This window comes from Halichoeres trimaculatus, unplaced genomic scaffold (genome assembly GCF_033239565.1).
Source record: "Halichoeres trimaculatus isolate MK-OKI-2021-1 unplaced genomic scaffold, fHalTri1.1 fHalTri1_scaffold_22, whole genome shotgun sequence".
Lineage (NCBI taxonomy): Eukaryota > Metazoa > Chordata > Actinopteri > Labriformes > Labridae > Halichoeres > Halichoeres trimaculatus.
Window position 1 is genome coordinate 20935609 of NW_027437200.1, and position 13741 is coordinate 20949349.

The window sequence follows — 13741 nt, forward strand, 5'->3', positions numbered from 1 at the left end:
TTTTTTATTGTTTTTTCTGGATTCACAAAGCATCAAATGTAAAAGCAGGAATAACTGTTCTTAAAAACTACAAACTGTCCGACCTTTGACCTCACATGTCGAGGTTGTCAGAGTCCCAGCTGATGAGGGACGGCACGCTCAGCCCTCTGTCCTGCGTGTACTTTGTCCAGCGCTCCTCGTCTCCCTGGTGCGTCAGATACCGGCAGCCCACCTTCTGCTCGAACTCCCTAAGGTCGCACCACAGCTGGTAATCCTGCAGGATGAGAGGAGAGTGTGGCATGATGGGAAACTGAGTTTCTCACAGCTGGCGCATTTGAATAAAAGGTTGGAATCAGCTGAACTGGATCAAACCTGCAGCCAGGGGTGTCCCAGAGCTTTTCCCACGCTGAACCTTCGTCGAACGGACACCTGCAGCAGGTTGTTGATGAGACTCACAGCTAGAGAGGAGAAAAGGAGGGAGATGTTTAAAAGTGGTCCACTGTGGCCCCCTAGTGGCTAAAAGGAGAAGATATTTGGTATAGAGTCTTTTTATCAGCTCATCAAAAAAGCTCAGAAACCAATTGATTTTATCTGTTAAAGCTAATTCAAAGCAAACAGAAAGCAGCGGTTTAAAAAAATAATGGTTTTAAAATACAGGAAGTTGAATAATAAACAACCTTTTTTGGGGAACCCAAAGAATTCTTACCTAAAAGTAAGGCTGGTTAAAAAGTGTCTTCATTCATTTATACAACTAAATACAAACACAGTTAAGCTGGTATTCAGTCACCACTTTAAGACATTTATATTGCATGATTCATGCAAAACTAATATTAATACTACAAACCCAAGATAATCAGATCCCACTGAAAAAATGAGCAACTTCTAGATTTCACAAGGTAAATGTCTTTTTGAAAGTATGACTAATTTAACCACAGAGCAAACATACATGACGGTAATTTTTATCTACAAGGAAAAAAAAGAAAAACCCTGCTTTTAATGCCACAGTGTGATCATTTATTTAGATAGTTACCAAACATCAATCTATTGAATATGTGTTCCCATAAGTTGATTTTTTTTTAATGAAATGCTAACTCTTAAAGAAATTATAATTATTATTTCCATAAAGTTGTTGCTTGATTCCAAAATTAAAATTTGATTGTCAAGAATATTTTGTTCCCACAACTTGTTCCCATAAATAGACAGTAAACAACAAGCTATGATCATGTGTTAGCTAACTTTGCTCAAAAGAGAATAGTTTACAATATGGCTAACACCAAGAATAAATTCCCACATCAATACAACCTGTTCTCACAGTGAGTGGGTTAGCTATAGCTGATAACTTTTCCTCTGTGGACAATAATTTGATACCAAATGTAACACTAGAGAGATTATTAGTCTACGTCATCATACACTGCGCACGCATCTTAACGGCAGAAGCAGCTTTTAGCGCCATTCTTTCAGACAAGTTAGCGATTTTTGAACACTAAATTCAACCTGTTATCAGCATAAAAATGTTCGGTTGTTCTGTGGTCAGTTTTTAGAAACGATACTTTACAAAAGAGACCATTTCTATCAAGTTTTAACCGTCACAGAGCAACCGGTGTTATGGAGTTAATAGCGACCGTGCTAACTGTTGACTCTCAGCGGACAGTATCAGTGAGTAACGGCCGAGAGTCGACAGTTAACAGGGTCACACTTTACACTGAAACACCAGCAACGCTCGCGGGTAAATTAACTCTGGACGTAGTTTTCTGGTTCTTTCTCCCAGACTCAGCAGTCTGTGTGCTTTGTTTGTTCTGGGAGGGTTTGTAATTTAATGACACACGTTTACATCCTGGTCTGCCACAGTCTGGTAAGTGTCCATGGATAACACAGTCATGAGCATCGAGTGACAGTTATGTAATTGCTCTCTCGGTACACGCCTCCTCTAAAAACGTCTGTCTACCTTATATCTATCCACTTGCTGGTCTCTCCTATCCACTCACTGCTATTTCACAAACCTGGGAGCTGTTTACCATCCGTCAAAGTCATGATATTTAGTTTAAAATGCGTTTTTTGATGGTTAGCTCCTCCATGTCAGTTGACGAACCGTACGTTAACGTTATACTCCGCAGTGCTTCTGCACATAAATTGCGCGCGCATCCGGCGTTGTTGATAAACAAATAATCCCTCTATACAAAGGAGATCTATGTTCCCACAAGAGAATCTATGGGAAATAATAGTTTCTACCTAAGGTTTGTAACTTGTTCCCAAAGTAAACAATTTGCAAAATGAGGATTAGTTCCCACAAGAATAAAACTTGCTCCTGAAACTAGATAATAAACTGTTCCCAAACATTAATCTATAAAGACTATTTTTTTCCCACAGGGAAGCAGCCTGTTCCCTAAAGATAAAAAAATTACCAGACGACAAAAATTTTTCCCACAAGTAAATTAAATATCTTTGGATAATAACTTGTTCCCTTAGGATTATCATATGTTCCCAAATGCTATGAAGGATAATTTTGTTCACATGGGTCCCATAAGTGTCGAGAGCCAATAAAAATTGTTCCAACAAGAATTTACCTTGCTCCAAAAGTAAGAAGTTTGTAAGATAACAAGAATTACAACTTGTTCCCAAATAAAGATAATGAACTCATGACAACGATCATTAGTTCCCAAAGAGGATAATTTATCCCCACAAGGATTGAACATGTTCCCAATGGTAAACAATATGGCTGTCAAGTAAAAATGAACTATGGACAATGCTAATTTGTTCCTAGAGGAAAATCATTTGTTCCCTCAATGATTTAGCGTGTTCCCAAAGGTTAATAATTTAGCTGGTTTTAAGAATTGTTCCAGCTTAAATTAAAGCAACAACAATGATCATTTGTTCCCAGAGAAAAGTTATTTGTTCCCAAACGCGTGGTGGTGTTTAGTTCCCACAAGGTAGTTCTTTGTTGCTAATGTCTATTGGTTCCTTCTAGGATATAGCGTGTTCCCAATGGTAAAGAGTGAATCTGTTCCCAAAAACACATAATTAACCGTGGACAATGATTATTTGTTCCCAAAGGTTTGTCAATAAAACCAGATAGAAATGTTCCCTACCCTCCAGAGAGATGGAGGCCCAGGGTTGTCGTGGGTACATGAACGCGGCGTTGGTGATCTGCTGCTTGATGTCTTCGTCCTCGTTGAAGGGGAACGTCCCGCTCAGACTCACGTACATGATGACGCCCACGGACCACATGTCCAGGGAGCGGTTATAGCCGCAGCTGCTGATCACCTCGGGTGCCAGGTAAGCAGGCGTGCCCACGACGGAGCGGCGGAAAGACTTCTCCCCGATGATACGAGCGAAGCCAAAGTCACACAGCTTCACCTTTAACGCAAACACAGAGAGGGACGGAGAGTGAGGACGTGCTGCTGGGAGAAGACGAGATGGACGACGTTTGATAAAACCAGGAGCTCTGACCTGAGGGAGAGGGTCTGCAGAGACCAGCAGGACGTTCTCAGGCTTCAGGTCACAGTGAGCGATGTGTTTGAGGTGCAGATACCGCAGAGCCTCCAGGATCTACCACACACACACACAAACACACACACGTAGAGGTTATGCTCTTCTACAAGCCATGGAAAACTTAACATAGATGAAGGACGGACTTCAGAGTCTGAAAGAATTTAAAATTTAACTCCTTCATGAAAATTTTGAGTTTGTTTGGAGTTGAATTGTCCTCCTTTCTACATTTTTTTTGGGGGGAGTTGAAACCTTCTCAAGAAAGAAGGGCTGAAACTGAGGATAAGGGCTTTTTTATAAAAAGAGGAAAATCTCAACATAAGAGATTAAGGTGTTACAGGAATTAAAATGTGGTGTTAAAGCGGTGGTTTGTAATGTTAAGACAATGAAAACGAGTCTAAAAGTTATAGTCCGAATGTTACCAGAAGTTAGTTGTACGGTTACGCATAAAGTCTTAGTCCTTTTCTGTCAGCATTTTTTAGTTGATTAATTTGAAAATATTAAATATCAGTTAGTATCACAAAATATTAACAGAGAAATTAAGAAAAAAAAAAAAGGGAAAATCGTGAAGTGACTGTAAAGAATGATTTAAATCTTTGGAGCGTTTAGAGACAGAAACGTGGCGTCACCTGTGTGACCAGGAAGCGTGTGATGCGTTCAGGGAGCCGCCCCTTCTCACTGGACAGAATCATCTCCAGCATGTCTCCATGAAGCTTCTCCATGACCACGAAGACGTGCTCGGCCGTCTCGAACATGCCCTCCAGCAGCACCACGCCCAGGTGAGACAGGTTCTTCAAACACACACACACAGAGACGTATGAGGAACCACACAGACGACGGAGCTGAAGGATGAAGAAAACCTCGTACCTGCAGGATGGACACCTCGTTCCTCAGCTGCCGCTCCTGCTTGGTGGGGAATCGAGTCTTATCGATGACCTTGATGGCGACTGGACGTCCTGACTTCCTGTGAGTGCCTGAAGAAGAGAAACAACCTCAGCTGGTTTTTAACCCCGTTATATCCTGCCGTCTGTTTGGAGAATCATCCGACCTTTGTACACCACCCCAAACTGTCCTGAACCCAGAACCTCGTCTGTGCAGATCTGATACACCACACTGATGTCCTAAAACACACACACACATTAATCAACACACAACACACTCCGTGGAGATCTTCGTTCATGCTGTTTGGACTCTTACCGCTCTGTCTTTGTCTGAACTTTCATCTGTGATCAGAACAACACACAAACATTATTTAATTTCATGGTTTCATTATGGGAGCAAATAAGTCACAAACTTAACCAAAAACTACATTTCCCAGCTCACCTTGCTTCCCTTCCTCCTTGTTTTCTTGGCTGCTGCTCTCTACGGGCATCAGAGCCTGACGGATGGCTGCGGCCCAGGACGCCCCACTCTCCTCGGCCTCCACGCAGTAAACCAGCGAGGCCGTGACCACCTCGAAGGAGAGGGCGCTGTTCGCCGTCATGGAGAACATGGAGAGCTGGGAGGGGCCTCGAACCTGCAGCACCTCGCTCAGCGAGATCTCCTGACGAGAAGTGAGCTCATGGTTACTTCAAGAGTAAAATGACAATACTAATTTTAAGGATTATTAAAGTAAGGATTTTTATTTTCTCAACTGATTAATGAGTTAGGTTAATAACCCTCAGCTATTTTTAGAAAGATAACATCAATTATGTTTTTTATTTATTTATTATTTTTTATTAAGCAATAGTGGTTTTATTATGTCAATAAAAATAAGTTATTATTCATATTTTTTTGTGCTTCTAATGGACAACATAGCAACTTCCCAAAAGTGAAGCCAATAAATCAGATGCTTCTGGAACAATCTGCCAGAAAATATCAAGTCTGATGAAACGCTCTGCTGCTTTAAATCCAGGTTGAAGACTAACCTTTTTAACAGCTGCCTTTTATTAGAGCATTTTAACAATTCATTTAATTAAATCTGTTTTAGCTTTTTTTTTTTAAATCTTATTTTGTTTTGTATCTTATCATTTTTAATCTGCTTTTTAATTATTATTATTATTATTTTTAAATGTGTTCTGTCTGTGAAGCACTTTGATTTGCCTTGCTAAAATGTGCTATATAAATAAACTTGCCATGTCTTGTGGCTTGCCGTAGTATTGTACAGGCAACAAAATTTGCCTCCCTTAGATGGACTAGGTGTCAAACTCTTAAATACGTATCATTAATATATTTAACAAAAAAGTTACAAAGTACATTTTTAGCAATATCTTTATCAATATTTGACTTTTTTTTGACATTTTTTTGAAAAGAGAAATGTGTGGTTAAAAAAAAGTAAATAGATAAAACAGAGAAATGTGTGTTAAAATAAATAAATAAATAAAAAAGAAATGTGTGGTAAAAAAATAAATAAAACAGAGAAATGTGTGGTTAAAAAAATAAATAAATAAAAAAGAGAAATGTGTGGTAAAATAAATAAAAAAAGAAATGTGTGGTAAAAAAATAAATAAAACAGAGAAATGTGTGGTTAAAAAAATAAATAAATAAAAAAGAGAATGTGTGGTAAAATAAATAAATAAAAAATAAATAAATGTGTGGTAAAAAAATAAATAAATACAAAAATTCCTGACCATCCATCTGTAATTCAGAACTTTTTTTCTGTGGTAATTACACAATAAAATGAATTTTGTTTAATGCATCTAAATGTTTTTTTTTCCCCAAGGCCATCAACTTTACTCAGTGGTGTCAACTAAATACTACAGTTATGGAATCAAATGTGTCAGAATTATGTAAAGTAAGTCCAAAAAACTTGACTTTCTATAAAAATGATGTACCTGGGAATAAATCCAACCCCAAAACAAACAAAAGTAAAAAATTTGGGATGTCCCTAAAATGGGCGGAGCCTAACAGAGCTTTACCTTGTAGTATTTGGTGGTGCTCTCGTTTTGGTACAGAGTGATGCTCTTCCAGTCCAAGATCCAGTAATGACGTTTCCTCTGGGGACGGAGAGATCATTAGAGGAAATTAACGGTTTTTAAAGACTCCAGAAAAACAGACATTTTTACGGCTAAATCAGAGAAGATTCTGGATATTTTCAGCTTCTTCTGAGGATATGTTTTGAATTCTAAATATCATTCTCTAAAATTATATTTACTAAACTACCAGCAGATAAAAGAGTGATTTTTTTCAGCCACTTTTGAACTGGAAAAAAAAGAAAAAGCTGCTTTGAGCTCTCACCAGGGTGTCAGTGTTGGTGTGGTGCAGTAGCCACCCCTCCCTCAGGACTCCACCTGCTCGCCTCTTAGTGTGATGCACCGACTGTACGACCCGCATCAGAGGGATGTTGCTGCTGAAACACGGACTGATGGGAAAGAGGAGGATCAGAAAAATAAGAAAAACTGATTAAAAACAGCTTTTCTTTCCTGAGAGCTGTGTTCTTCACACTCCTCCAGGGGGCAGCAGAGTCCAGAGCTCACTGACTAAAACATTTCATTATGGAGGTGAATTCAGCCATGAGAGGGTTTTAGGTGACACCATCAGGACGTCTCACACCTTAATAAATGAACAGCCTCTGACCTCATCGACTCCCTCAGTGGCTCCGCCTCCTTGACCTCAGGTGTCTCTGAGTCTGCGTCCATCTCGTCGTCAGAGATCTCCAGTGTAGTGGTTGTGCTGAGCAGTGACTCAGTGTCCTCTGAGTCCACCCGGACACTGTGACACGCCGCTGAGGATTAAACGGTGACATCATGGAAAAATAAAAACTGGATAAAAAGCTGAGATGTGTCGGAAAAATCTGGTGATAAAAGGGATGAACTTGGGCATCGAACAGTTTTAATGATAGGGGATACAATGAGACACATTAACTTTTTTTTTCCAAAAACTAATAAAAAAATTGTTTGTTTTAAAGAACTTTTATCAGTGAATTGGTTAGGTTAAATTTTTGTCAGTTTGACTGCAGCTTTTAATTAATTAAGTAATTATTTAATTAATTTGGTATTGTATTATTATTATTATTTATTTATTTAATTTTTTTTCACATGTTTAATTTTATTTTGATTTGCCACACCATTGAAACAATTCATTTTTTGGTCGGACATAGACCATTTTAAACACTTAGATATAAATTCATGAAAGGCAAGGACAAAAAAAAAGGAAAACAAAATAAAAAATTAAATAAATAAATACAAAGTTAACTAAATTAAACTCTAAGTGTACAACAGTGTGGCATGAAATGATATATATATTTTTTAAATTTTTATTTTATTTTATTAATTTATTCATTTTTTAAGCTTATACCAAAGTTATTAGAGCTAATTGCTAACATGCTAACAATGATGTAGCAGATTACCCTAATTATAGTAACTCACTGGGTCTTTTTTGTCATACATTACTGAATTCTTCAACCAAAGTTGGAATTGTTAAATTTGAGTCACAAAATTTTCGGTTGAAATTGTGACTTTTTGATTCCAACATTTATTTCATTTATTTACAGAAATAAAAACGATAAAAATAATAATTTTCTAAGTAATTAATGTTAAAGTAAATGGAAACAAACATTTCAGAAACTTTTCATAAAAACTTTTAGACAGCCAAGCGATGACTGACTTCCCTTCGAGCTGTGAAATTTTAATCCAGCCCAACTTTAACGATCTCCGTTCACCCCGATCTCTGGCCCCACTTTGATTTCCTCCAGGATCTGATCAGAGCGCCCTGACTCATCGTCACGGCTTTGATTCTGAATCTTCTGTGAATCTAAGATGAGTCCTGAATCTTTCAGAGGCTGAATCATCTTTGACTCATCACAGGGTCATGGGGAGATCACAGCAGGAGGTCTTTCTAAAGGACTCTGATCTGAGGGGGAGCTACAGGTCCAGAATACCAAACGGAAACCAGACCCTGAGGGGGGCTCTGCTCACCGTCTCCGTTCACGCCCTTCCTCTCCCCGGGACAGTCTCTGGGGACGTGCTGCTCGCAGCGCCGGTGGCAGTTAAACCTGCAGTCTGAAAAAAAACAGAGAAGAAGAATCAGTGAGGAGGAGGAGGGGGAAGTGGTCTGATCTCAAACAGGAAGTCCTCCGACCTGAGCACTGCAGACCCTGTCTGAAGAGACCTTTGAGCAGCCGGTGGCAGTACTGACACACCGTGGGTTTGGTGTAGCTGTGGATGTGGAAGGTGTGGGGCACCTGAGCCCTGGTCCTGTCCCCGTTCCCGATCCCCAGCCACTCAGGAGGCTCGGCCCAGGACGGCGGTCTGGAGGACGGCTTGGACATGCTGATCTGGAGGAGGACATGGTGAGTTATGACGTGGTGGGGGTTTTACTTCAGGACTAATGAAGAACCTACCTCCTCCAGGCTGCCTCCTGCCGGGTTGGACAGCGAGTGTGTGCGGGGTCTCCGGGGGGGAAACAGGGACAGGCTGGTGCTGACCTGACGGCGAGCTCGGCTGCAGTCGTTGGGCAGCTTCAGGGCGCAGCGTTTATGAAAGTCTAACCCACATCCTGAGGAGAGGAAAGAGTTAAAGCTGGACTTAAATCAAGCTGCACAGAAAGAAGAAAGAAACCTCACCGTCACACTTCAACCCCTGCTTCACCAAACCCCACAGCATCTCTCCACAGTGGTGACAGAAGGTGGGAGTCCTGTACGAGTAGACTACCAGAGAGTGGGGACGGACCCTCATCTCTGTCACCGACGCCGAGCCTGAGCCAGAACAAACAGAGAGGGTTCAAGGTCAGGATACAGCGCTGTGTGAGGGTCACAGGGAAAGACTCAGTATGAGCCACAGTCACCACGAGAAGTCCAGAAAAGGTCTTAATCCAAGACATTCAAAGACAAAAGATGATAATATAAATACTGTATATTAAAACAACAAAACCAAACAAGTTTATTTTTCTCAACCATTTGGCAATTTTTTTACTCTTTCATCACAATTCAAGCATCATATTTGTCAATTTATCTGGAAACTAGAATTTTTTTTTTTTTTTTTATTCCTGAGATTTCGACCAAATTTGTCATTCATTCATTAAATCTTCGAAATCTGGGATTCAAAAATCATCAAACAATAAAATAAAAAAAGCATTAAAATATTTAAGACTGCCATTATTCAAAAAGGTTTCAAAAATAGTTTAAAAAAAAAATAATAATAATTTCTTTTTTTAAAAAAAAAACTGGGGAAAGTTCTTAAACCATGGGGGAAAAAATTACTGAGAAAATTTGAAAAAATTCTTTAAAGACATTTTTTTGTATATTAAGTAATTTTTGCAGAATTTTATTATTTATTTTATTATTCATTTTATTTTATTAATTTATCTATTGAAAACTAAAAACTGAAAACTTCCAGTTTTTTAAGAATATTTAAGTCCAAAATTTTTAACACTTTATGAAATTTCAACTTTTTGCTATCAGAAAATCCTCCTTTTTGTTGTAAATCATTGTTTTAAATGTATTATTATCAATTGTAATGTTTTACATCCTTTTGTAGTTTTAAATTTTTCCTCTTTTGTGAAAGGCACCCCTCAAATAAAATGTATCATTATTAAAGCACAGTGTGAAATTCAAGATCAATTTTTTAAGTAGAATTTTTTTTTAAAAAAAGAAAATTTATTAAAAACCTACCATCCTATTACAGTGTGTGCCAAAAGTGAAATTAGTGATTCGAATCAAGCTGTAAATAGATATATTTCTGTTTTTTTTTACATTACTTTATTTATTTATGTTTATAATTTTTTTTCTCATATTTAAAATTAATTTATTCATTTTTATTATATTTTTATTTGTTTGGTTTTTAAATGCATCCAACCTTATACTTTTTCTTTTTTTGAATTTATTTATATATTTTTTATTATTTTTTATGTCTATTTTTTAATTTATTTTTATAATTTTTTATTTCTGTTATTTTTCTATTTTATTTTATTTTTCTACATCTTTTTTTCCTTTTTCTTTTAATTAACAATTATTTTTATTTGGCTTGGTGTATATGTGAATTCTGGAGCCAGCCTCAAGTGGACACTAAAGAAACAGCAGATTTTAGCACTTCCACATTGTCTCACATTCATAGACTGGAGGTTATAGTTTGGCCAGAATGTAAAAGAAGTAGAGCTGGGATCACCTCAAAAAGTTACACATTCATGTCGTGAGAGGAACTTTCCCAGGTTTCTTTTCAAAATAAGAGCAGGAAACGTTTCTTGGTCTCACCTGCGATGACGACCTCGATGAGGTCTCCGTCCTGCAGCTGCTGCTGCTCAGTGAGACGATGCAGGAGGAGCTCAGAGGACGGCTGGTGTCTGAAGAGGAGAATCTTTTCCCCCACGCCGACCACGCTGACATCCGGAGCCTGAAACACACACACACACACATTGTACACATAGTTCACGGACTCCTGACCTGCTGCCTGGAAACTCAAAGCAACATGAAAGTTGAGGCGAGGGCTGGTGTGATCGACTCAGAGTGTGTGAACGTGTGTGTGTCTGACAGAGAAGAGGCTGTGGTTGGAAACTTTTCTGCACTCTGATCGACCACAGAGTTTCTGAGTGGTCGACAGAGTGAGGCTGTACGAAGAGCAGACCAGTGAGACACACACACACCTGCAACTTAACCTTTATCTAAACCACAACAACGCTAACCAGCAGTTCATCTGACAGCTGTGGATTCATAAGTTTATCTTCTTTCATGACTCCACCCTCAGAAATCAATTTTTACGTTTGGTCACCTCTGTCAGAGTCAAACTCAGGGTCATTAAACTCTTCTTGACCTCTACGTCACACACACACGCTGCATCAGTGTGTTTCAGAAACACACTCCGTGGTTTCTCGTCTTTACGCTGTGACCTTTCAGAGTCCACGTCTACTTCCTGGTTGCTTTGAGGCTCAAACATCAACTGCACATTTTCCAAGTGGGACTGAATCAGAAGTAGAGCAGAGTGTCATTAACATATCACTCACCAAAAACAAGATGTTAGCATCTTTTAGCTGTTTCCTACAATTCCCATGATGCAACACCATGCTGAATGTCAACACCTGGACTCTCTGCTCCCAAACATTTCTCATCCCTCTGTTCAAAACCATCCAACTTTGAAGCTAGCATGAAGCTAACACAAAGCTAACACAAAGCTAACACAAAGCTAACAGCAGGAGTTTTCCGTTACCTTACGCTCGATGATCTCCGCAGCCAGCCTCCTGGCATGGCGGTAGCTCAGGTTGCCCGCTGGGACTCGAACCACCTCTCTGAACAGGCCGAGCTGGAACTGGACCAGAGCCGGCGCTGAGACACAGGTGGGACTGGAGGGAGCCAGTGTGGACATGGAGACAGATCCTGGGCCGAGGTGGGATTAGATTTTTGGATTACGTCGGGAACAAAGGAGTGTGACCAACAGGTTTTAGAGTTTTGGATAAAAATAGACTAAAAGTCAGCGAGGTTTGGTACGGAAGCCCTACAGAGACACATAACCAGATGATGTATTTTTTCCACAAGTTTTTCTCATTATCCAAGGAACATGTTAAAGCTTGTTTATCTCATCAATTTAGGATGATAACGCTTAATTTTATCATTACCTCAGGATGATACGGCTTCTTACTGGAAATATCAATGGCTGTTAAACCTAACTTTTACCATTATGTAAAGATAAAACTGATTTTTCTCATTATCTCATGATAATAAAGCTGTTATTTCTGATAACCTGAGGATGCTAAGGCTAGTATGATTTTTCTCATTAGCTCGTGATGATGAAGCTGATTTTTTCTCATAACCTTAGGATGCTAAGGCTAACATGATATTTCTCATTAGCTCATAATGATAAAACTCTTCTTTTCTCGTTACCTCAGGATGCTAAGGCTAACATGATTTTTCTCATTAGCTTGTAATGATACAACTCATTTTTTTCTCATGACCTCAGGAGGCTTAGGCTAACATGATTTTTCTCATTATCTCATGATGATAAAGCTGATTTTATCTCATAGACTCAAGATGCTAAAGCTAGTATGATATTTCTCATTACCTCATGATGATAAAACTATTTTATTTTCCTCGTAACCCCAGGATGCTAAGGCTAACATGATATTTCTCATTTTCTCATGATGATAAAGCTGTTTTATTTTCCTCATAACCCCAGGATGCTAAGGCTAACATGATATTTCTCATTATCTCAAGATGATAAAGCTGTTTTACTTTCCTCATTACCTCAGGATGCTAAGGCAAGTAAAATTTTTCTCATTAGCTTGTGATTATAAAGATGTTTGTTTCTCATAACCTCAGGATGCAAAGGCCAGCATCCTCAGCCTAATTAACCCAGGATGAGAAAGCTGCTTTCTCTCATTATCTCAAGATAAAAAAACTATTCTTTCTCATTTACTCAGGACGATAAAGCGTCTTTTTTTCACAGACTGTTTATTTTTTTTCCTTATTATCTCAAGATTCTTGTTTATCCCAATATCCTATGATGATGATGCAAGTTTTCTCATTAGTTGTGGATGATAAGGCATTTTTCCTTATTTTTCCAGGGTGATAATACTTTATTTTCTCATGACCTCAGAGTGACAAACCAGCTTTAATTGATTATCTACGGATGATAAAGTCATTTCTCATAATCTGCGTATGAAAATGTAGGTTTTATCATTATCACAGGCTGTTAAAGCATTTTTCTCAGTATCCCAGGATGATAAAGCTGGTTTATCTCGTTCTCTCATTATAATTAAGCCGTTTTCTGCATTAGCTACGGAAAAATCTGGTTTATCAATGTCTCGGGATGATAATGCTGATTTTCTCATTACCTCATGATGATAGAAATGGTCAGGCCAGACCACAACAAAATATGGGACCATCAACAGGGCAACTGCACTTTTCTCATAAAAACAAACATTATTTTGAGACTATTTGATACATAAGTTAGGACCTTGAGAAACCAGCTGAAAATACTCTTAAACACAAAAAACAACTATGGGAAATTAAAGCATGAGCTGCCATAGTTTGTGTGAAAATGTGATCATGATCAGAACATCACAGAGCAGCAGAAAAAGCTTCATCAGAGGTATTTTTAAATCTCCAAACAAAATAAAAGTCTCATGATAATCACATTCACCAACACCAAATAGATGAAATCTTACTTTTTAATCCTGGTTCATGCGAGCTCCGATCGTTCCCTCTGATCGCAGGACGGCGTCTGGACGATGTGACAGCTGATCGATGTTTGACGGTCTCAGAGGTTCTCATCATGAAGTGCGGTGGGTTTGGTTTCCTTTTTGCACTGAGACAGGAAGTCACAGGGTGACAAAAAGAGAGAGAAGGTGCAGCCGATGGGTTAACACCTCC

General features: G+C 38.7%; 1 protein-coding gene across 2 annotated transcripts; it reads right to left on the reverse strand.

Moving 5' to 3' along the window:
• Positions 1-7: 7 nt before the first annotated feature.
• On the reverse strand, positions 8-13633 carry prkd4 (protein kinase D4). 2 transcript variants are annotated; one of them, XM_074699377.1, is made up of 19 exons: positions 13537-13633; positions 11583-11749; positions 10634-10772; positions 9008-9139; positions 8786-8940; positions 8524-8719; positions 8361-8444; positions 7021-7168; positions 6682-6805; positions 6363-6440; positions 4789-5008; positions 4663-4688; positions 4514-4586; positions 4333-4439; positions 4095-4256; positions 3427-3525; positions 3066-3333; positions 352-437; positions 8-253 (listed from the first exon to the last, which is right to left on the reverse strand). In XM_074699377.1, the coding sequence occupies exons 2-19, from the start codon at positions 11736-11738 to the stop codon at positions 92-94; spliced, it is 2415 nt and encodes an 804-aa protein (XP_074555478.1). In that variant the 5' UTR covers positions 11739-11749; positions 13537-13633; the 3' UTR covers positions 8-91. The 2 variants fall into 2 exon arrangements, with proteins under 2 accessions (XP_074555478.1, XP_074555477.1); XM_074699376.1 differs by having other exon boundaries at positions 6997-7168.
• Positions 13634-13741: the final 108 nt, after the last annotated feature.

What these genes read in the sequence shown, in the direction of transcription:
- prkd4 (XM_074699376.1), bottom strand. Translation starts at nt 11,738, where the DNA reads ATGTCCACACTGGCTCCCTCCAGTCCCACCTGTGTCTCAGCGCCGGCT. An exon ending in CGGAGATCATCGAGCGTAAG is followed by an intron (nt 10,773 to 11,582) that starts GTAACGGAAAAC and finishes TGTGTGTTTCAG; the next exon opens with GCTCCGGATGTCAGCGTGGT. An exon ending in CAAGGAGGAAGGGAAGCAAG is followed by an intron (nt 4,689 to 4,788) that starts GTGAGCTGGGAA and finishes TTCTGATCACAG; the next exon opens with ATGAAAGTTCAGACAAAGAC.